Consider the following 24492-nt stretch of genomic DNA (forward strand, 5'->3'; position numbering starts at 1 on the left):
GTGACATTTCGTAGCTAGAAAACTCTCTTCCTAAGATTTCACGAAAGCAAGTATCGTATTAACGACAATCAAGTATCGTGTTCATACTCAATTGCATTTTTTTTTCAAAAGGAGTAAGTTCCAATTTAGTCAAACATTCAAAATACGACCGCCAATGGCTCGATCGATCGGCGGTCAAAACAGTCAGGACTGCTGCTGCTGCTGCTACATATATCCCTCGAGTAGCGTTTTCGTTCATTTCGAGGAGACAGGGAGAGCGCGCTTCGTGCATTCCAAAGTAGATTAGCTGTTTCCTAAAGGGGTGGCCATGCGGACCGAAATCGGGAGTTGAATGTTTCGGAAAGGGTCGATGCATGGGGACATCACATGCCTGATATTTAGGGACGAAACGGATGTCACGCGGCAACGCAACGGATGTGGCTCCCTTGGGGCGAAGCTTCTCCAGAAGAAGACGAGACACCCTACTACTCTACGAACACGCATTTAAGAATTCGGAAGACCAAGATCTTCTGTCCACGACTCGAACCTAGATTTTCGCAAAGAGAAATGGTCCAATTACCGGAAAATTATCCCGAAAGTCCTAAACTTATTGTACGGCAGTTAATTCACTTCTAAACTTTTCGATTTAGTCCCAAATCTTTAGAGAATTTTTCTAATGTAGTCTGTCCAGTATGTGCCGACGCTGATGTTGACAATTGTAAAAAAAAATTTCGTTCACTTTTCTCTTTTATTGTTTTTTTTTTTAAAAAATGGGGGGATATACATGACCGGCAAGGGCCACGATAAACCTCGCACAGATTTAGCGAGGCGAGGTGCGAGGGTCGCCGACCATTGCCGCGGCCCCGGCGACCCCTGCTAGCCCTTCCGGGAATATGAACAGTGGAAAAAAAAAGAAAAGAATAAAAAAACTTATCATATAAAATCTAGATAACATTTGAAAAAATTACAAATATTGTCCATGTCGGCGTCGACCGTGCCACAAAAGACGGCCGGCATGCACATCAATAATTTCCGGCCAAAATTAGTCTGAAAAATTACATTGAAAGATCGTCAAAAATTTTAGGATTAAATTGACTAGATTCAAAAAGTTTAAGATCGCATTGGCCATCGCACAATATGTTTAAGATTTTTTAGACAATTATCCCATCAAAATTACGGTCATGCGTTTGGATTATAAAGAAAAACAGCACAAAAACTTCCGTATCGGGTCTATGTGGGATGGATATGTGCGTTGCCTTACATCGAAATCAATTTTTTTTTTTTGCGTAAACAGTGATTAAAAAAAATCGGTGGTAAAAAAAATTGGTTTTTTTCATTATTTTTTTGCTAGCCTATACGAGAGCTTTCGCAATTCTAATGCTTTCGAGCTTTAGAAAATTTCTCTAATATGATCTTTTCACTAAGGAAAAACAACGACAAATTAATTGCCCTCCCTACGTAAATACTAATAACATCAAGGGTCCTTTTGCAAACTATTTCAATGCCTTGACGTCCTCCAAAAGTCATTGGACTGCGTAACGCAGATAGCGTTATCAGGTGAACCGAATCACGATTTTCTTCTCGGTGAGGTTATCATATGGCGAGTATAAAGTAGGCAAAGCGAATTATAGGGCAAACTAGTCTCGTCTCGTCTTTACGGAAGTCGATCGCATTTCGTGACCTCGACAACTTTACTATAAAAAAAACAAAAAAAAGAAAGATCGATTTGTTTTGATCGTTTTCTGACGTCATCGCATGCGAAGGAAAAGGAGGCAATTGGTTGATATATGCCAAATTAGATACGGCCTACTAAAGCCGATCTCCTTTTAACTGTTTGCAATCGAACCTCGCATCATTCCCATTCCATGCAATATCCCTTTCGCGTAACATATCGGACATTAAAAGGACCGATCCGATAGTTTAAACCGATGAGTGGAGGGTGATCTGAGTACATGCAGATAAAAAGAGCGTATAAAGCTGCCCTCGCCTGCAAGCCGGATTAGGAACGACACGGGAAATCGACAAAACGTGGCCCGCCCACGCACGCGGAATACAACCGGGACGAAACCCGATTCCGATAAACCAAAAAGCTCAAGCCGATAGATGGAGGGAGAGTACAGATTTCGTAGACAAGCGATGCGAGTTGCTTTTAACACCGTAGATAAACCGAATTAATCTAAATTATCACAAAAAAGAGGGATACTTTAACAAGAGATAATAACAAATAAAAGCGGGACGCGGATATCTTATTCCTTATTCCTTATTCCTTATTCCATTATGCATTATATTTCTTAAAAAAAAAATATTAGTCAACAAAAATTCCTTATGCTTGCAAGTGGCCGCGTAGGATCAGCCCTATTATACGCACACGCATACGTACACGAACGCCCACCATGTCTTCTACATCTCTTAAATTTATTATTTATATAGTTTGACGCCGCGATGTGCATCTATATAAGGGGCCCAAGATTGGGATGGAGTCAAGTCAGCTAAAATAATCCATTAAATAAATATTCTAAAATTTTCGATAGGCGCCCCATTTTTCTTACGTGGGGGGGCCCCCCCCTCCTTTTTTTTTTTTTGGCCCCTACCGAGATGACCAAGACCTTTTACTATGTTATTATGGTACAAGGTTTATTACATCATCGTAAAAAGATCATTTCCATTTGATCAATGTGCGCTTTTGGACGAACCTGAAGTTTCACTAGGCCCACGGTAAATATCAAATAGTTTTGAAATCCAAAGGCTTCCAAAAGTTTTATAACATTGTTATTTAATTCGAGTACTTCCTTTCGTCTTGTCTGTCGCCTCCGTTCAGAGTGCCTCGTCCGCCGTTCAGATCGATCTGTTTATACAATACTTATCGAAAAAAAAAAATTTATTAGTTCGGTCCTTCATTGTACCGAGTCCACCACTGCTTTTAAGAAAAATGGGTTCATTCGTTTTCATAAAAATGAACGATTTAAAAAATATTTTTCTTAAAATGATTGTTCGTGTCGCTTAGGAAAGTTAGTCGACGGAAATATGTTTATCATCGATGATCTGTTGGTAAATAAATTCATGATCGATGGAAATAACTTTCGTTCATTCACTTTTGTGTAGCCCACTCAAGGGATCAATTTTTTTTTAGAGAAAAATATTCTTCAGATCGTTCGTTTCTCGCCGAAACAAAAGCAACTTAATATGAAAAACTCACTTTTATTTGTTTTTTATTTATTTATGAAAACCAGTTGGTTCACTTGACACACGGGAAGATTTTCAGATTAACAAATGCGTTGCGTCTTTAACTAGATAGGGGGGCCTACTCGATACAAAAAAATAAAAAAAGAATAGAGCATGGTGGGAGAAAATGACGTGCAAAGGACTATCCTATTAAGACGTGACGTCTTATTTTGGTGTGCGATTCACTTTAATCGAGGGGTCAATAATTTCGTGTAATTATTTAAATTTCGTGCAATTCGATTTCGATAATTCCTTGTTCTTTTTTTTTTTTTTTGGGTCCTACCTTAAATATTCGGTGCATGTAGAATCCGGATCTATGCTTCTAAGGTGAAGAATACCCGGATCGAGCACACGAGCTAATAATATTCCTCGTCGTCGCCCGAGCTTCAGTCCCCCTGGAGCTTTGAAGTTTGAACAACACAATTCGAATTTTAATGTGCCCAAAAATCCTCAATCGTGTCATATTCAAAAGTGGGAAGAAAAAGAATTTGATGAAATTCTTCGTCAACCGAGATCTTTGTCCCAAAGTTTCGATTTCGAACGCCTTTTTTTACTTTTAAGAACTTTAGAAATATGTCGTACCCCCGGAAGAAGAGACTCTTCTTGCCCACGAGGCATAATTGAGGGAGAAAATTACCCGGTCAGTCCTAAATTAATCGTGCGGATTTTAATTCAGTCCTAAACTCTTCAAATTTCGTCGTTTTAATCCCAAAACCCACGCGCGAGATTTCAATATAATCTTTCTGGCCAATTTTCGCCGAAAACTGCCGACGTGGTGGTCCGGTCATCGCCGGACGTTCTACGCGGCGCACCCTAACGTCAGCGGTCTCTAACGGAAATTGGTCAGAAGGACCGCATTGGAGTTTTGTGCAAAGGAATATAACTAAATTGGTAAAATTACAAAAAAGTTCATAACTAAATTAGCATCTATATAATAAGTTTAGAACTGACTGGACAAATTTTCTCTAATCGAGAGAGCACAGCTTGAGGAGGCCGAATAGCCAATTTTACCAAGTCCTTCTAAAAACATATACATCGCGCCAGGGATATCATTGTCGCGGTAGACCAGACTAATCCTGATGTAGAAACATATAAATAAATCTATATATAAAATGATTTTTTTTTTTGTAGAATATATACATTGAGTTGACTAATTTCGATGCACGATCGGCTTGGTCAGATGAATTTCATGCTCTACTACCATTCAACGAATTCACGTCTGGAGAACGTTGGCGTCCCCGTCCGGTATTCCGAGGGCGCGTCGTTTTCATTTCTGGCCAGAAAAAAAAGCCGATGTCGTTTTCGTCGACAAGCCACGTTCGATGAACGACGACCTCGTTGCCTTTTTGGCGCCGTCTGCCTGCGCATCCCTCCCTTTCAATTCGAATTTGGGGGAATCCACCATTGGCCGAAGCAATTTGACTCGTCATGTGTTCGCGATGATGCAAGCCAGCCATCTTTGGTGGAACGTGCCGCACGCGGGCCGATTTTCAAAATTAGTGACGCCTTTGGTGCCATCGGCTTTCCGCTGCAGTTTCGATTTGTCCCGCGTGCTCGAGAAAGTACCCGATTCTGCATACATCGATGGCCGTACTTCTGATCGCTGGGTTATTGGTATGGATATCGCCGACATTTAATTTCGGTCAAGTTTGCACGTACGTGATGTCTATAACTTGTGGCCCGCTCTTTTCTTTGGACCGAGGTAAGAGGAAAATATGACATGCTTTTTGTACACGGCTTTCATTTGTCGACAGTTCCTGTGGGTCCTTTCTTTTCCATCGCTTAATATTAAAAGGGTCCCGTGTTGTCTGAATAAAAAGAAAAAAAGCGTACTTAGTTTTCAATTGGATATCAGATGCTTTTACTATTTGTTGGTATTTTCCCTGGACTGTGGCCGTGGGCAATCTCAATAGCCATGGCGACCTCGAATTGAGATCACACGGGGACTCGTGATGGCCTCGATTGTGGCGGTGTTTGGCAATTGGTGGCATTGTCGACAGCGATATGCGTCGTCAACGGAGGTTGTTGATGCATGCGATGAAAGTTATGAATAGAGGGGATCGACATAGAGAGGAGAGTTTAGATTTTTTTGTCCTGATAAATCTTGCAAGCAACTGATATTCCAAGCCTAAGCGGACAACATCTAAATTTCATATTTCCTTCTTGCATCAAACCATTACTTTCTTTCGCGGAAAATGAATTTTCTATAAAATATGTTCCAAAAAATGATTACTTGTATCATATGAAATAATTAGCCAATAACAAATATTTTCACTGTTGACAGTAATATATGTCTAAATATATTCGTGGACGATAAAAAAAATCTCATTCATTCATTTTTGTAAGCAATATAAACGATCATTTTTACGAAAATATTTTTTAAATCATTCATTTTTCGCGAAACAAACGAAGAGTGTTATATTTGAATGGTATCTTCGCTCTAAAGCTCATTTCGCCACAATTGTTCTCAGCACCTCAACCTCATATTTAGATTTGACTCAACTCATAGACCAGGAACCTAGTAATCAATTATTATTATCTCTGCGAAAAATAAATAATTTGAAACATGATTTCCTAAATATTATTTAGAATAATTATTCAATAAAAAATATTTTCATCACGAATAATAACTTTACACTTAAATATTTTTGTGGACGTAGAAATTTCATTTTTGTAATTTTCGGCTCGAAAGCCAAAGTGCAAAGCCGCGTGAGCCCCAGAAGATCCCCACGTCATCTTTAGACAACTTTTTTGTACAATTTGGCTGGCGGCGCTCATTAGACGACGTGGAATAAAGTAAAACCTTATTAGCAGACAAAGCGACTATCAACGAACCCATTTGTGGCCAAGTGGCAGAGAATCAGATACCTCCGACACCCATTACACAGGATATACAAAAAAAAAAATCTCGAAAAAAGTAAAAAAACTAAGCGAGGGAAAAATTAAATTATCTACGGTATTGAATTTTCAAAAATAAAAAATCAACTTTCAACATGCTATGCTACTGAAAAAAAGTTTAGGAGATGGAAACGCTAGTATCACAGGTGCGTGATTCGACTCTAGTGCTCTGTAAATGACAGAGCAAAAGTCAGAAAGCGAAGAAAGTTAGAGATATGATAGATAAAAAAAAACCGACTACCCTTCGACTATCAACTATCAATTATCGGGCGCACTTGAGTAGATCAGGACCGTCGAAGAATTTACCGACGAGGAGAGCGCACCACGGTCTCTCGAGCAATCATCGCCCCCGCCCCCGGTCCCACGTGACCTCGGCTCGCATCCGCCGTTAGATCGGGCGAGGCTCGCGTAGGCTCGCCCCTTCCAATGGTACATGTGAATTCGACGAGTGCCTCGGGAGATTATTTTGGTAATTTCTCGGGGCCCGGCTGGAGCCGATTAGTGAAAACGAGCTGTCACCACCATCGGACCGTACGCACGGCTCTTTAGAATTTAGATTTTATGTCCCACTTGCGCTGCCTGCCCGGGGGCCTCCTTCCCCACCCCTCCCCTGTTTTTTGGCCCCAACAGTAACTTCACATTTGCTCAGGCTCGGGTTGTAATTAGTACACGCGGGCACAAGTCCTTTGTGCCGCGTCACGTACACGTGGCCCGCCTGAATTGTGTTTGCGAAACTCAGAAATTAAAAAAAAGTGTTTATTCGAGGAAAACTGCGTTTTGGTACTACGGCCCCCGCCCCTAAAGAAAAATAATAAAAAAGAAATTCGTAAAAGTTGGACGAATCTGATCTTTCTAGCACGCAAGTGAAAACCCTGAAAATGGGACTTGGAGCGTATTTGTGGAGCTCCGCATTTTGCGAGACATTTCGAATATATTTTGCTGATAGGGATAATTTGAAAATTTCAAATTAGTACGTCCGTGATAAATTTATCCAAAAATTAATTTTTTAATTATAAAAAAACCTTAAATTGATATATCTGTGACGAATTTACCACAAACTAATTTTTTGATCACCAAAACTCCCGAACTGGTGTACTTATGACCAAAAAAACACAAACTGTTAAACCTGTGACGAACAGAGGGGTAAAACTCTAAACCGGTACACCCATCAACTGTCACGTGACATTCAACTGGACAATTCGACGGTAAAATTTAATGGAAACTAAATGAGGGTAAATTTATCACTGGTGTACCAGTTTGGGGATTTTGGCGGTCAAAAAATTAGTTTTGGGATAAATTTATCACGAGTATACCGGTTTGGAATTTTTTATGGTATTAACCCTTTAAGTTTCTATCTTTTCGTGATTAGGCCGCTCTTATATTGTTGATTATTGTAGGAAAGAAAGCATCAGGTTGTCAATAAACGGAGCTTGATCGAGGGGAGGTTTTGTCTTCTGAGAATAGATTACACGAACTTTCGATATGGAATATGACCGGGCGAAATGCGATTATCGTTCGGTAGATAGACACTTTCCTTTTCACGTCGTTACGGGCTACCGGGGGTCTTCAATCCCGTTCGCTCTCCCCGTGCTTTCGCACGCCAGCGTTGGCCATAATACGACAATTAAAAAAGGATGGATAATAATTATTACCATTTCTGATTTTTTTTCTTCATTGCTTTTTTCTTCTCTCTCTCCTTGGGCCAAATCATCCTCCGGTGGTGCTACTGCTCGCCTTTTGTTTTTGTTTTTTTGGGGTCGAAAGCTTACCTTTTGCTTAATAGAAAAGAAAGAAAATAGTTAATAATAAGAAAAGGAGAAAAATAGGGAAATAATTAAAATAATAATAAAATAATAATATTGTCTGACATGAACAGCCGTAATACACCAGCACCAGGTGGTGGAGACTGGGAGTATCTATAAGACAGGTGCACTAAAGCCTCCTCGAGTCCTCGTTCTCTCTCTCTCTCTCTCTCTCCGACCCCCGCTCGCTTTCTCTCTCCTCCCTTCCGCCCCCCCCTGCCCCCCTCTCTCTCTCCTCCCGGAGGACAACCGTCTCCGCCGCCATGGAGCCGCCGGCCCCCGCGCTCTCCGCCGCCGCCGCCGCCGCCGCCGCCACGGCGCCCTCCCTCGCAGCCGCGGCCGCCGCGCCGCCGTCCCACCACAGCTACCCGGACTCGGTGGACTCGTCCCCGCGCTCGCGCGCCGCCACCGAATCCTGGGATCCACCGTCCTCCGCCGCGGCGGACCCGCTCCCCCCGAAGCTCCGGCTGATGTGCAGCTACGGCGGACACATCGTGCCGCGACCGCACGACAAGTCGCTCTGCTACGTCGGCGGCGACACCCGCATGGTCGTCGTCGACCGCAACGCGGCCTCCCTCTCCTCCCTCTCGGCCCACCTCTCCAAGACGTTGCTGAACAACCGGCCCTTCACGCTCAAGTACCAGCTCCCGAGCGAGGACCTCGACTCCCTCATCACCGTCTCCACCGACGAGGACCTCGAGAACATGATCGACGAGTACGACCGCACCATGGTCAATTCCTCCGCCGCCGCCGCCGCGAAGCCCTCCCGGCTGAGGCTCTTCCTCTTCCCTTCCAAGCCCGATTCCTCGCAGTCGATCGGCCCGATCCTCGAGTCCTCCACCAAATCGGACGATTGGTTCCTCAGCGCCCTCAACACGGCCGGCCTGCTCGGCAGGGCGTTCTCCGACTCGGCTCCGGCCAATTGTCTCATGAACTTGGACGATGAAGTGGGGATCAACAACGGCGAGACCAGCTCTCGAGATGCGGACGGTTCTTCGTCGCTCGGCAACGAGAAGAGTGTGAAGCAGGCGCAGGATGTGCACTCCGTGCCCGATTCGCCGATGCTGGAGACGACGTCGTCGTTCGGATCGACTTCGTCCTCGCCATCGATTGCCAACTTGCCTTCGATCCGTGTTCAGGTGGAGGAAAATGTCATGGGCGGCGGCAGCGGCGGCGGCGGCGGAGGTGGAGGGGTTAGGGTTATGCTGGATCAGAAATTGGGGATTGAGGAACAGTTTGCTCAGATGGTTATAGGCACTGGTGTTGTGCCGAAGCCAGATGATGGCCTTGGCATGATTTCCTCGCCACCCACGGTGCCGGCGGCGGCTGCGGTGACAGGCGTTCATGTGGGCTCCGCGGCGGTTGTTCCTCCGGGAGATTATTCCAATCGGGTATATTCCGATGATGAGAGATCGGACCACGGTGTTCCTTTAGGGCTTCGGAAATTGCCTCTGGCTCAGCAACAGCCTCAGCCTCCCCAGTCACAGCCAAAGCCTAGTGGAGTTTTTGATTTGCCTTCCCCAGATTCAGTTTCGAGGTACCGATTGCTTTGTTCTGTCATTAATGCTGAAGTGGCCTCTGTGTGCATACTTTATCCGATATTATACAATGGATTTGTCAAGATTTGGGGAACTCCTCAAGTAGATGACCTGGAACGATTAATGTATATGAAATCTTATATGGTTTTGATTGTCATTTTCGGCAGGTCGTAGTTGCCAAACCATAGGTTTATCATAAGTATACAGCAGAATCTGTGGTTAGCGTATGGCACCTTATAGAAGGGAAACTGCGAAAGTAGACCTTCTAGTGCGCATAAGGCTTTCGTGAGATCTTGAAGATCGCAGGTGTTAGACATGTGAAATTACTGTTCCGGTCATGTGCATCAAGGACGCCAGAATCTAATAAGATGACCTCATACGCCTTGTAAAGTGTGGTGGAAATGGAATTGAAAATTTCACTGCTAAAAATATAAGGGTCATATGGGGTCAGTCGGATATTGAGTAACAATTGTGTGAATTACTCCTACTCGATTTGATATAAGCTAATCAGTGTAGGTAAAGGCTACGCGAAATTATTGACTGCTGATTCTATCATAGCATGTGGGCGTAAAGTATCTGTTGCAGGTTGCCCTTTAGCCCCATACTTCTTCCTCCCCTGCCAAGTTACCAAAGCTCTATTTGCGTAGGTGTGCTGCTGACTTTGTATTAAAGGGGATTGCTGGTTCTTAGAATGATTTATGATTTTCTTGTCATGGTTTTAAAGAGAAGGAGAGGAAAGAGAGGGGATTTCTCCCAGTGTTGTTAGAAGTACTTCTGTCCAACACATGTTCTTTTATCTTCATATACTTTCAGCGCCATCAGCCCAAAAAGTAGCAAGAGCGTGCCATTTCTTTCCATTGAGTGAGCTTCAAAGATTTGAAAACACGTTAGAAACCCATCATGAAGACTGTGACTCCAAAAGGGCAATCACGCCCTCACTGTTCGTCAAGGGTACAATGTTTTGGTTTCCTATTTCCTCAGCTGATAGGGATGATTTAGATGAACTGCTAACATAGCTTTGAATAAATTATAACCCAGGTGCCAAGATTTGTTTCCACAGTTGAGGAAGGGACCTTCCTGTCTCTTCCTGTCTGCTCTTTATCGCATCTTTAGCCTTTTGGAATTCCAAAGCGAGTTAATGCTCAACATCTATTTAATTTTGAAAATACCTGAAAACATCTACTTTCTGTGCATAAAATTGGTCTTGATCGTTGTTGCTTTGTTCCATCTACATATGTGTTGGTTGAGGTTTTGAGCTGCATTTTCCATCTTATAGTGATGGTAGCTTGACGAACCCGCTAGCTCGTCCAAAACCTGTAATATATCAAGACCAAGCTGTACAGATGTCCTTGGGGATCAATCGTGGTCCGACCAATGCAATGGATCCAAACTTTAATATCTCTGAGCAAAGCACTGGAGTCCAGCTACAACAGCATATGCAGGATGCTAGGTATGTATTGCAATCTCAGATTGACCAACGACAACCACAGCAACATCAACAACCACAGCAGCAGTTTGTGCAAGCTGGCTCACATTACATTCAGCACCATCCCCAAGGCTCAATGCCCGTCGCGGCCTACTACACTGTGTATCCGTCCCAACAACATCAGGTCCAGCATCATCAGATTGATCAGCACTACCCAGTGTACTATATGCCTGTGAGCCAACCCCAAGCCTATAATCTATCAGCACAACAAAACAATCCAAATGAGGCTGCTACAGCAAATCCTTCTAACCGCCCCCAAGCAACTCCAAACTCTGCTGTGCTTCCTCAGTCAGCAGCTTATACTAACCCCATACGAAACCCTCCTGGCGTTAAAACCGATTTGGCTTCAAGTGTATACAGAATGGCTTCAGCATCTGCTTCACCTCTGGTTCAAGTACCTGCAGGTCAGCATCAACAACAGTATGTTGGTTACTCGCAGGTCCATCATCCATCTCAGTCAGTTGCTCCCTCTTCCGGTGCCCCAGCTACTTATGGTTATGAATTTGCGAATCAAGCTCCCGGGCAGATCTACTATGCTCAGCACTTAGCACCGTCATTACCTTCTCAGTACCAAACCATGACCGCAGCGAATGCCGTTGGGCTGCCTGAAGCTTCGGGTCAACATTCTGGTGACAGCATGAAGCAGCAGATGAGGACATAACAGCCGTTATAAAAATCAGTTCAGAGAGAAGAAACAGTTTTGGAAGAATGGGATCAGTATACCTTTTCATTTTTGTTTTGATTTTTTTCTAGCGTGTGTCTGTCTTGTTACCGTGATTGGTTTGTGGTATGTAACTGGGACGGGAAAATAAGAACCTCAGCTCAATACTTTTCTTTCGTGTGATATATTGTTGTCAGTCAAGAAACAAAAGTGGTCTAAGTTATCGGGATGTAAATGCTTGAACTTGCAGTCATGCTGCTTCTCTCAATTCCCTTTGGAATATAAATTTCACAGTTGGCAAATAATTCTTCTGTGACCTGTGTAACATTATGTTATATGCAATATTGGACGAGTTTATCTTGTTGCTGGAATCGTAGTATTCCAGCAAATTGGCCTTTCCGGCAATCATGATGAATGGAGTCTCAAGAGATGATGATGCCTGCGCTGGTGAGCAGGACACTGCCTATTGGAGATTGGCCTGAGGGATCGTCTATGAGGCCATAAAAGGTCATTTGTGAGTTATTCTGGTGATTTGGCATGTATTCTCTTCTTTCTCAACCTGTCCTTGTCTCCGCCTAAAGAAACCACTGTTATATCTCCTATTCCTTGCACTCACTTCTTATGGAGGAAGTGGTTAGTCGCTTCTGTAAGCGGCTACAGATACCATAAGATCAGGCTTTTTGGGACTACTTTGCGCGCTACCATAAAATTTCTTTGCTTGATGGAACAGAGTGACCCGTGCTTTATGTCCTGCTCGAATGTCCCTGAAGTGCTTGGTAACCAAAGCAAGCTCACCCGATGCGGTTGAAGCAACTTGACCCTATTAAAATCGATTCAGTTCAGTTTCTGAAGACTCGTGACTACGAGAGAAAGAAAGGATGCGCTGTGCTGGTTATCTATGTTCCTGCAGATTGCTTGAATTATGGTCGGTATATATATGTTTCTTGAATCATCTCACTCTACAGCAAGGAACTTATATTGAGCTGAACCACACAGCGGCGTTTCTTAGTCCCTAGCTTGATTTTAGCTGCCATCTCAAATTTTTCTGGAAGAGTATACTGTCAGGCACCTTTGGCGTTGCATTGATAATAACGTACTCTAAAAATTCCAGTGTATCTGAACTTACCTGGCCCTGTTAGTAGTTCACTCGTAATTTGCTGTTGGATACTTTGATTAAGAAAGTAACCAAAGAAATATGTATAGGACACTTTCGCTTCAAAATTTGTGCAGATACAAAACCGACTAACCATCAATCTACATCTACTTCAAAGATCCTCACGCAATGATCGGCTCCGCACGAAGCTAGCTGCATGCTCCTGCAATCCGCACTCTTCTCCGAATCCCGCCATGCCAAACGGTTCACAGAAGAAACATGGCACATCAACGGGTCAAGCCTAACAGCAAGAGAGACAGTTACCACAGGAATTTCGGTAACTTCACCTCTTTTGGCTGATAGATTCCATAGCTCGATCAGTCCATTTTCCATTCCTACTGCTAACAATCCCACATTTTTTAGACGGTCAAGACCAAGCCAAGATAAGGCAGTGACACTGCTGCCAAACTGCGGTAAGCTTGTGACATGTTTGACTGTAGATTCGGCCACTACAGCCCAGATCTTGACTGTCTTGTCCCGCGAACCTGTTGCAAACTCATGACCAAATGGGTTCCATGAACACGTCCATATTATTCTTTTGTGTGCCTCTTGTCTTGCTAACAGATGATAACTGACTTCATCTGAGCCTACATATGACAAGAAAGAATCAGGAAACAAACATTTGCCAACGAGAAACTATTCTGTCAGTCTTAAGATTGTTACTCTGAAACAGACAAAGGTGGGGGCAATAATCCAATCTCTAAAATCAAGGAGTCCAAATTAGTACCCTTACGATAATGGCATGATGATTAAGTATTGTAAGAAAAATTGTTTTAGGTGTTACTAATATGACCAAATCATGGGAGGAGTTCTATCAATTTCCAAGATACAAATGCCAACTGATGCCTCTTTTCATTACAGGTTCTAGACACATTCCGACAGACGAAGCCTATTAAACACACCTTTAGGAAAATGAAAGCATGTTCAAACAAACTAGTGAAGATTGGAAAATATCCAGATTGCGAATTTGTTAAATCACTGTAGTTTTCCATCTTGGTGTTGTAATGACCTTGCTTTTTGACTTATCAGACTCCTGAACTAGAATGGCTGTGCACGTTGTGCAGCTCCAAGAAACTAACGTACAATATGTTTTTAGAATGCATTTTTTTGGCAAAAGAAGGATGTATAACTATACCTCTTCTATCAATGGAGAAAACAGAGAATTGTCTGTCCCTTGAAACAGCTAATAGCATTTTGTTATCATGAGAGAACTCCATTTGCGTCACCGTTAAGCTGTGAGAATGAAGGCGACCTACTGCCTTCCAGGAGCCCACTTGCCATAGCCATATTTCAGCCACTGGTGCTGACTGTGCCTACAATAATGAAATACAAGATTTTGAAGTTTAGAGACAGCTAACAACTATTGAAATGGAGCATCAAGTTGTGGGCTGACAAATTTGACAAGAACACTAAAATATGGGAAAAGAAAACTTCTGAAGATTGCGCATATGATTCCTATAACTCCACTGAAATAACAAATTTAATACTGTCCGGCAATTAGGGCACTTTACTATTCCATGCAAAATAAACCACAGAATCTTCAACTCAGCAATTTTAATGTTTAACACTCCTAGAATATGTATATTAACTTAAGTATAACTTCAATGATGAAAGCTACAAGTTTACATGCTAGCAACCATTTATACCTTACAGGATGAAGCAACAAGCTTTCCCTCATGGTCACAGCACAAGGAGAAAAGCTCATTGCCATGACCATAAAGTTTGTGCGTCTCCGGCCACAATGTATGCCAAGCCAGTTGCTCTTCAACGGGGGGTTCGGTTAAAACCACCGGAACTGCATCCGGGATGGTTTCGAGGGTGTCGAAACCATCACCACTGTTTCTTTCCGGTGTCCCATTAGCAGCTACAACAGAAAATGCTTCATTTAGTAACATTTTATCCCGACCTATTACCTACACCAAGTAATTACACTTCATATCCTATATTTTGCCCATGAATAGGAATTAAATGTTTTGATAATCAAGTAGGAAATTTTTAGACATAACCAATACTATAATTATCCCGATTCATCATAGCTTCAGCATCAAGTACCAGACTTCAATACATCCTTTTAACTGATATAAATTCTACCATCCCAAAGATGTTGAATTCATGTCCAATAAAACTCCATGATAAAAGATGTATTGATCTCTAATGACATCTGAATTCGTAGAGCAAGCATACAACAAATGTCAAAGTATCCACATAAACTCAAGAAAAGACATCTGAGAGAGAGAGAGAGAGAGAGAGAGAGAGAGAGAGAGAGAGAGCGAGAGAGAGAGAGACTCACCTTGTACATATATGGGTTTCTGTGACAGTCCAAGGGCAGACATATTAGCACCCAAAACCTGAGTACCCAGTTGATCTTCCTCAGCAAAACTAATGGCCTGTAGAGATGCATGATTCAGGGTCTTAAGGAAAGACAAAGGGGCTTCAAACACCCTTGAAACCTTCTCATCAGCTCCACTGACAAAGCGATGGTTGCCCTTTCCTTTAATGATGGCCACACAATTAATATCATGACCGTGAACTTGAGGTCGAGCAATTTCATGCCAAGGGTCAAACTTTTGTAGTGAAGCTTCATTTTTCCAGGGTGCAAAAATTCGTGTTGTCTGAAAATGTTAAAAGTTTGCATCAGATTCTAAAAGTACACAAAGAAATGCAATATGGCATAATAATTTTCACCACTGGGATGGAACAATTCACTTTAAGAAGAGAAAACTTTCTGCAGATTCAACTGCGCATCAAGAAAAATTTGTCAGTTTTTTTGATTTTGCAATAGGAAAAACTTAAGGAACAGTGCCTATGAGGTCAACTTCGAAGCATGTAGCAATCCCTGTCCCTTTGCAAGAATATCATTGCAGTGGAAGAATTACAAGACAGTCATTGTCACATGGTGAGGGCTTTTCAGTCTTTGCTCACCCATCCATTGGCCTTGATAAGCCAAATAGATCATGCATATGTCCACAAAACCTTATGCCGCTCAATATTCATTATCTCCCACATAAGCAGCTCTTAAACTCTAAGCCTTAGAAGAATCTCCGTTTCTAAACATGCAAGGTTATTCAACTTACTATGAAATTGATTTTGATCTCTTATATGTGTTCATCCCACCAAGCTGTGCCCAGGATAGTACTTTTATTTGATACAATCACATCTTGTTGACCATATAGAGTAAGTTGCTAGTAGCTCTATCTGAAATATCATGACAACACCTATGCTTCAAACAAAAATGAACATGCAGCAGAACATGATGGAAACAAAAGGACAAGCTTGAGAAAAAATTTCATCATCTCACCTGGTCATGACTGACAGAGAGAATATATTCACCACACCTTGCCCATGAAATATCTGACACTGCTGCAAAGTGTCCAGAGGGAATCCGTTGTGGTTGCCAATCGTCAAATCCATAACCAACATTTCTCCAAAGATGAAAAGATCCACCATATCCATGTGCCAAGATTGAATCTCCATCTGGTGACCAATGGCCACCATAGAAACCCAAAGCACAGTGACTTAGTTCCCCTACTGAGACCACATTCATCCAGATACCGGTAGTCTTTTCAGGTTTCCAAATCATCATTGTCTTGTCCATAGATGCAGACAATATACTTAGGGGCTGATGATACGTGGTCGCCATTGTAGAGGAGACTAGAGGTGGCTGCCACCCCACAGAATAGACCCAATCCTCATGTCCAATGAGAAGAGATTCAAGAGATATCTGATAACAGCACGAGCCAGAAATAAGCAGAGGACCTTCAATATAAGAAGCCAGGCTCATTTCTTCTTTCTTGTATGTGCCCTTTGTACTGGCAGGAGAATTACGATCGGTCATCTTCCATATGCGTATGCCTTTATCCTGGGATGAACTTACAAGTAAGATACTATCTGGTTCACCATCAGTAACTATAGGTAATGAAAAGTCCAAGCTTCGGATCCAGTCTGTATGGCCTTTCAGCTCACAGGTTTGAACAAACTGCCAGAAACAAACAAACCGTCAGAGAAGAACTTCAACGTGAAGCAGGTAAAGATGCATGAATTAATCTAAACTGATGAAACCAAAGTTTAATACCTTTCCTGACCTCTCACCGCAGTACAGATGAACTTTATTGTCCAATCCTCCCATGGCCAGGACAATCTTCCCAGCATCTCCTGGCAACTCTGCTAATGAGAGTGCTACCATTGGTTTTAAACCCACAAATATGGATTCCAGAAGTGTGAAATTGCATTTTCCTACAACAACCAAGAAGTTTGGCATATAAATTGGAGATCAATGATGGTTAACAATCAGAATTACAATGATCATAAGATTATATCTATTCACAATTACGAGATTGAATCTTCATATCCCTATGACTGCTAACATTGCAGTACTCTTACCAGGCTAGGTTCTCCTTCGTTTTTTCCCAAAAGCTAAAATCTCTGTTGCCTACAAGCTTTTTCCCCCAGTTTTCACAGGTTGAGTTAAATACCTAAAGATAATAGGAGTGTAAAATACCTTCTGTTAAAACAAGCAAAGCTTTTAACTTGTAATCAAATTTTAATATTGTCGGTATCTTCTATGGTGATTAGCCCTGATTGAGAGCTTCCGCTTTATTATGCATAGCCTAAGCAGGAGTTTCCAAATTATGTGGACGAAGAACAAAAAAATCCTGAAATCATATAGTGATAATGAGAAATAACCATAATGTAATAGCCAAGATAGAATATCCCTGCTGGAACAACTACCATTGAAAAGCGAAAAGCAACAGATGGCAAATAAATAGAGTAAAATACGTCGATGGAAAAACACTGTAGTTAATAAGAGCTGCTCACCTCCGCTGGTGGATGGGAAAGCCACTTCCCAGATATTAACAGTACCATCTGATGAAGTTGATGCAACAAGACCATCAGTTGGAGAAATGATGACTCCGGTAATGCATGTGACTCCCTTCTTGTGCGACTGTGGTAGTTGCATAATATGCGTCCACTGAGAATAAAAGATGCACTGTATTTTAGCATTTCTAAGAACATTTGTCACTAGATCTTTTTAGAGGTTAGAGAACTTTGAGTACCACATCATTGACCCTCATTTACCAGAAATAAGGAACTAGGTTCAGAATAAATGCAATGAAATAAAAGAAAGCAAGAAAGAGGGTAAGCTTCTTTGAGATGTACTCCACTAGCCCGAGATGTACCTTGCGGTCAAGGAGAGAGTATTCCCATAGTATTGTGGCACCATCAGCATCTCCAGACAACAGATAATGATGCTCCAAATGGTTAGCTGTTCAAAGGACATAAAATTCATTAAAATCCCATTAAGATAGAAGAAATACCACCAGATCAATGTAACGTTCAGAAACAAGTTGGGCTATTGCATAAATTTAGAGAGATTCATAAATAAAAAAAAGAACACCTCCTCTTGATGTTTAGCCTCAGTTATACAGTAAAATGCTAAACTTTAAAGAATACTGATTGGGTGATGATTATCCTAATGGATACCAATCTCGAATATAGCTACTGAGAAGGAAAACATAGTCCAAGAAGAAACAGTTAGCTGATATTAGGAAAAACAATCGACCAAATTGTCCGATGAATTGCGGTCGAGCTAAGAACACAAACGAAAGAAAAGCCCTTACCTTTGAATGCAAATTTGCTATTCGGAAGCCAGAAGGTGCAGTTCACGGACGCCTTGTGACCCGGGAGCGTAGTCAGAATCTGAGCAGCCTGCGACAATACTAATGATTGTCAGCCAAAAAGCAACCAAGAAAAAACGATCACTCGATTCGATAAAGGAGCCTCGGAAGCACCTCGGGACAGAAGACGGCGACGGCGTTCTGGGCGCCGAACGCCACCAGGCCGCAGGCGCCCCACGAGACGTTGTTCACGATCCGGTTGCATCCGGCCCCGACGAAAGCCCGGCGCACGCCGACCTCACGAGCTGGACCGGACATTCCGTCGATTACGGCGCACGCGGGAGGAAACAGAAGAGTCGGAGTCGAAGAAGCGCAGAGCTGCAAAAACCTCCGAACCTTTTGACGAGCTCAAGAAAGGAGGGAGGAGGGGTTTTGGCGAGGAAGAGGAAGACGAAGAAGACGACGGGGGCGGGCCGTCGTCTTGTTGGGCTTTTCTGAAAGCAATGGGCCTTGCTCCTTCCTCCTTCAGCTCATAACAATGGAGTCTGGACAGGGAAGGATCTCCGGCCTGCCGATACTGCCACGTTACTAGCGCACTCAAGATCCTTTTCCTCCTCCTCCTTCTTTCTTCTTCTTGTTTCTTCGCCCTCCTTTTCTTGTTCGAGCTTCTGGCAAATTCAAAGCTTCGCCGACGACCGGTTTTTCCGATTCCCCCAAACGTCGGCGGCTCCCCGAATCCCGCGAGAGAGGGTTCCGTTCGATCGATGGCGACGATCCAGCACGACGTCCGCTCGGCCCTCCACGTGGCCTCCTCCGCCGTCCGCTCCATCGCCCCTTCCCTCGCCCTCTCCGGCGCCGCCTCCGCCGCCGCCGCCGCCGCCGCTACAGCGGCGCGCCGGGCCCCCGCCGCGGCGAGCCCGTCGCTGAGGCTGCGGGCCTTCTGCTCCACCAAGGAGGCCGCCGACGCCGTCCTGAGGGCCCCCGAGAAGCCGTCGGTCTGCACCGCCGACGAGCTCCACTACGTCTCCGTCGGCAACAGCGACTGGCGCCTCGCCCTCTGGCGCTACCATCCGCCTCCTCAGGTTCCGTTTCTTTGTCCGCACTTTTTGGGGGGCGGCGGCGGTTCGTCCTTGCTATGATTCGTTTTATACTAGTTTTGATTGGGCATGGTTGCTCGACAGGCTCCTGTCAGGAATCATCCTCTGCTGTTGCTGTCCGGAGTTGGAACCAACGCCATTGGTTACGATCTCTCCCCTGGTGTATGTTCTTCATTTTCTTTCTTTAAATAAAATTGTCGCGATTCTCGATGGTCTTTGTGAAGTTCTTGAATGATTCTGTGTTGCGCCGCGTTTGACTTTTGGCATTTGTGCCTAGTTTATCTTAAGGACTTGTTGTATGTATCGGCCAATTGTGGACGTAACGCGCGTGACGAATGATCATGTGGTCTCTCTCTTTGTGAAACCACCGGCATTATCGAATAAGATCGTCTGAAGCTTGTTTCAGCTTTTGCTATGTTTCTAGTTGTTACTTAGAGGAATGCTGGAGTTGCCGAATTGATATCTTGATGTCTCAGTGTCTTCTCCTCGGATTTTTGGTGAGGTCTTCCTGCATGGTGCGCTCATAATCTGTAGTTTCTTTTCTTTTTGCAATGGGAAAAAGTGTCAATTGGTCCGTGTTTTGGCGACTTTGCAGCCATTCACAGGGTAAAGGGTCTCTGGTCTGGCGGCTAATGAGCCTATGTTTTCTGTCTTAGATATGCTTCTGGAAGTGCTCAGCTCGAGTCAATACTTCAATTTAGTTTAGTTCGTTAGGTTTAATTTGGAGTTTCGTCATTTAGAAGGTTCTTGCTCGATTTGTATGAATCTCTGTTGGCACCGAACATGGGGGTCCTGTAACTGTAATTCGCAGGATCAACGGGCCAGGAACTAATTGCACAATCTTAGGACTGTAGTTTAATCTGAAAAGTTTATACTTGTGATTTGATGACTGATTTAAATTTTTACAGTCTTCATTTGCACGGTACATGTCGGGGGAAGGATTTGACACCTGGATTCTGGAAGTCAGAGGTGCTGGATTGAGCGCACAGGGATCAACTCCCGAAGGAATTGAACAATCTGCAAATAAAATGTCGAAGCAAATGGAAGCTGCTGCAAAAGGTGTGATGAATGGAGCTCTTCCTGAGCAACAGGATGCAACGAACAGTACCAGTGTCTATCTGGACTCCGAAGTTCCTGCTGCTAAGGGAGATCCTGCAGTTCTGGCAACAGCATGGGATGAATCTAAGCTGGTGTCAAAGTTAACAGAGACTTTCATGCGTTTGTCAGAAAGGCTTTCTGGTTTTCTTAGCGAAGGTCAATCCAGAATTATGTCTGCTAGGTTCTTTGATCAGATATCCAAACTTGTGGAGGATTCACAGTTATCAGAGCGCTACAATGAGATAAGGGCGACTCTTTCAGGCTTGTTGGAATCGAGGCAAAACTCTGGGATTGCTAATCAAATTAGAGACTTAAGTGAACGACTTGTAAATATTATTGAAGAAGGTCAACGATCCGTTTCACCTCCACTTTTTAATATACAAGAACGTTTCTCTTCCACTATTGAAGATTTTCAGAAGCAGCTTGATTTGATCGTGAAGTATGACTGGGATTTTGATCATTACCTTGAAGAGGATGTGCCTGCTGCGGTGAGGTGACATATACACTGTGTATATTCATACGCTATTTGTGTTTTGTTTTCTTATTTTACCTTGTGTTGCTTTCTTCTAATTTCTGGTATAACTACGGTGTTTTTTCAGTCCTGGCACCAGGAATTGACATTAAAATTTATTCATTCATTGGTTTAGATGGAATATATAAGAGCAATAAGCAAACCGGAGGATGGTAAACTGCTGGCAATCGGACATTCCATGGGAGGAATCTTGCTTTATGCTATGCTATCTCGATGTGGTGAGATTCTGTCTTACCTCTTCGCACAATTGAGCTTTTCTCTGTATCGTAGAGAGCATTAACATCTCTTCCGCTTTTCATGTCTTATTAATATCTCGTAATTGTTTTCCATTTATTTCTTTAATTGTTTAAATGTTTACCTTTTGCGACAGACTTTGTTGCGAAGCAATTATTGCTAGTTTTTAAGATCTTGTCAGGTTTAATCAGTTGTGATGTTTTCTTCAGTTTTTTTTGTTTCAAGTAAGTTAGGTGGATGATAGTATATAGTATATATCCTCGCTTTACACTAAAGTCTTCGCTTCGGATAGTATGTGTTACCCCTAACTTATTCACATGGAAGTGATCTTCCTGGGCCTAAAAATTGGTATCTTCTTCACCGCTTGTTCGTCAGTATTTTGTTCCATCATCTCTATGCGGTGATTAAAAATGGCACCGATTGTCATTTTCAAATCCTCTTTTTGACTGTTTTAAATTTGTAAGGCTGATCATTGTCATGAACTGGTCTAAGACTTTCAGATAGTTGTGGTAGCATCTTATATTTTGACCGTTTGTATTTTACCTGACAAGGTTTTGAAGGAAAGGACCCAAACTTAGCAGCTGTTGCTACTTTGGCATCATCACTTGACTACACACCTTCAAAATCAACACTCAAGTTGCTTTTACCCCTCGTAAGTGGAAGTGCGATGGATGCCTTTTTCGTTGGAATTGATTTTTACGGCTAAGTTTTGTTATCGTCTGTGCCGAAAATTTAATGCCATGGTTCTTGTCAAGCAGGCAGATCCTGCACAGGCTCTTAATGTTCCTGTCGTTCCTCTGGGGGCGATGTTATCGGCTGCTTATCCTCTTTCATCACGCCCTCCCTATGTATTGTCTTGGTTAAATCATCTGATATCAGCAGAGGACATGATGCATCCAGAATTGTTGGAAAAGCTCGTCCTGAACAACTTTTGTAAGTTAAATGCATCTGCCTTGCGATGGGAGATAGATAACATGTGCTTTTCATGGAAGTTGCCTGCAGCTTCGGCCATAGGCATCAAAACTCCAATTTGTCTAGTTATGTTGGCATCTAGATTTGGCACCCTTGGAACTGGCCAAAGAGTGGGGGAGAAAAAGATTTGGCTTCCTTGGAAAGATTAAGTGGAGTATGTATTTTGGGATTCTAGTGATTCACAAGATGTCGAATGCACAGTATGAGGACAAATTTTAGAATGCACCTGCAAATTTCTGCATTTTTATTGTCCGCTTTACTCGTTACTTCCAGAACAACTGTCACAAAATTGTTTTCCATCTCTTTGATCCTAGTGGTGTGCACAAATTCTTGACTGCAATATGCTAGAACCTTGACAACTTTCTGCATTTCTGCCATCCACCCGCAAATTGTCTCTTCCCTTTGTAGCCTTCAGAAAACTGTTCTGTATCTTTGGATGTGCGAAATAGTTGATATTGTACATAGACTGTCAGTGGATATAATATTGCATCTTGCTGTATTATACCATCAGCTGAGTGTTCTTGTGCCACGTGAGTGATTTCACTCGATTTTTGTCCTGGGATTTGCAGGCACTATACCTGCTAAACTCATACTGCAGCTGACGACGGCTTTCAAGGAAGGAGGGTTATCTGACCGTAGTGGCAGATTCTTTTACAAGGATCGTTTGCACGAAAGCAATGTGCCTATCTTGGCGATTGCAGGGAATAGAGATCTAATCTGTCCACCTGAAGCTGTTGAGGGTACGTCTAATTAGGAATCATGCCAAAAGTTCTTTTGGACAGTAAAAAAATTGTTCTTACTCGTTTGACCTGGTTGTACAGAAACTGTGAAGCTTATTCCTGATAATCTGGTGACTTACAAAGTTTTTGGGGGACCTGAAGGGCCTCATTATGCTCATTATGATTTGGTGGGGGGACGAATGGTATGGCTCTTGCTTTTCATGTTCAACGGACTCTTAGATCATTCCATTTTGTCATCTGATGCTAGTGCGTCATGGCTCTTGGGCAGGCCGTGCAGCAGATCTACCCATGTATAATCAAGTTTCTTAGTCGCCATGATTGTCGCGAAAACCAACACAACAAATGTACCTCCTCTTGATGAATCGAGGCAACAACAATGGAATTCTGTTCTGGTTATGCTGTATGGTGCTTGCGTGCTCTCCTAGATTAGAGGGGTTCTCATGCAAATGCGTGGAGATTTTGCGACTCTGATGATGGTTATCAGCGCTCGTTACTTTAGAAGATATGCGATGCTCTAGTAGGATGATCATCTCTCTCCAAGGGATAAAGGATCGAGATGGGGCTTGATATGCCCGGGCTTCATTGCCGTTGATAATTGTAGGTAGTCTATTAATTTTGTCTGTAACATTTTTGTGGAGGATCAACGTGTTTTACTTAGATTCTGTTTGGTTAGACGATGCGTGACCGATTTCATATTCACGAGCACAATGACAAAGCTATAGTCGATTCTTTTGATCGAACATGTCGTGATTTAGGCACCTAATTTTTCTTGGATTGCGACTGTGGACTATGGCATCAATATAGTACAACACTGTTTGGAAGTAGATCAAGGATCACTTGCATTGCCAACCATACGGAAAGAAATGGATGCAGCAATCCAAAGTGATCAAGTACCTTATGGAGTGGATGACCACAGGATGTTTAGATGTTTATCGGAATTTCTTTTCCTTTCCATTCCTTTTCTTGTAAAAACTTAATTATAGATGTGATAAGGTCCTCTTTTAGATGTTATGATTATGTCTTCCTATTTATCTATTTATTTTTGTGTGCGGAGAGGAAAAGAGCAGGAAGAGGAAACACCCAATTACGCCTGTAATGGCTCGCCAAAGCTCCTTTCTTCTCAAAGAAAAAGTGCACGAAAAGGACTGGAGAGACAGAATATGCTGTGAGAAATCTTGACCACCACCAATGCCATAAGCCAGCTCTCGGGTCAAAAGAAGGATTCTGCCAACTAAGTCTAAAAGAGACAGCTAAGGAAGAATCCTTACACAAAGAACATGATTGCGAACGACTTGAATTGCGGAGTCCACACCCCTATAATCTCGGCACATGATTGGTCAATGAGGAATTTCTCCACAGTTCAACATTACTACCAAATTGGGTTCAGTTCACACAATGAGTCTCGGTCATGATCTGTAATGCCACCAACTTGGAAGGTCTTTGGAACCATCAGAAATTAAAGCAC

The 24492-nt window shown here is 42.8% G+C and overlaps 3 protein-coding genes across 3 annotated transcripts; 2 read left to right on the forward strand and 1 right to left on the reverse strand.

Moving 5' to 3' along the window:
* The first annotated feature begins 8149 nt into the window (after positions 1 to 8149).
* LOC115670480 (uncharacterized) lies at positions 8150 to 11891 on the forward strand. The gene is made up of 2 exons (XM_030591774.2): positions 8150 to 9438; positions 10716 to 11891. The coding sequence occupies exons 1-2, from the start codon at positions 8165 to 8167 to the stop codon at positions 11584 to 11586; spliced, it is 2145 nt and encodes a 714-aa protein (XP_030447634.2). The 5' UTR covers positions 8150 to 8164; the 3' UTR covers positions 11587 to 11891.
* Positions 11892 to 12728: 837 nt separating this feature from the next.
* On the reverse strand, positions 12729 to 18811 carry LOC115672729 (elongator complex protein 2). Its single transcript, XM_030594685.2, has 10 exons — positions 18529 to 18811; positions 18358 to 18445; positions 17917 to 18002; positions 17555 to 17708; positions 16812 to 16972; positions 16038 to 16715; positions 15030 to 15351; positions 14386 to 14603; positions 13875 to 14052; positions 12729 to 13326 (listed from the first exon to the last, which is right to left on the reverse strand). The coding sequence occupies exons 1-10, from the start codon at positions 18670 to 18672 to the stop codon at positions 12836 to 12838; spliced, it is 2520 nt and encodes an 839-aa protein (XP_030450545.1). The 5' UTR covers positions 18673 to 18811; the 3' UTR covers positions 12729 to 12835.
* A 47-nt stretch (positions 18812 to 18858) lies between these two features.
* LOC115664848 (uncharacterized) lies at positions 18859 to 24038 on the forward strand. The gene is made up of 9 exons (XM_056308442.1): positions 18859 to 19436; positions 19536 to 19613; positions 20360 to 21037; positions 21197 to 21299; positions 21867 to 21967; positions 22074 to 22248; positions 22857 to 23027; positions 23109 to 23209; positions 23296 to 24038. Exons 1-9 carry the CDS (start codon positions 19119 to 19121, stop codon positions 23383 to 23385), a joined length of 1815 nt encoding a protein of 604 aa, XP_056164417.1. The 5' UTR covers positions 18859 to 19118; the 3' UTR covers positions 23386 to 24038.
* Positions 24039 to 24492: the final 454 nt, after the last annotated feature.

This window comes from Syzygium oleosum, unplaced genomic scaffold (genome assembly GCF_021117445.2).
Source record: "Syzygium oleosum isolate NSW1041296 unplaced genomic scaffold, Sole_v2.1 Sole_v2.02, whole genome shotgun sequence".
Taxonomy (NCBI): Eukaryota; Viridiplantae; Streptophyta; class Magnoliopsida; order Myrtales; family Myrtaceae; genus Syzygium; species Syzygium oleosum.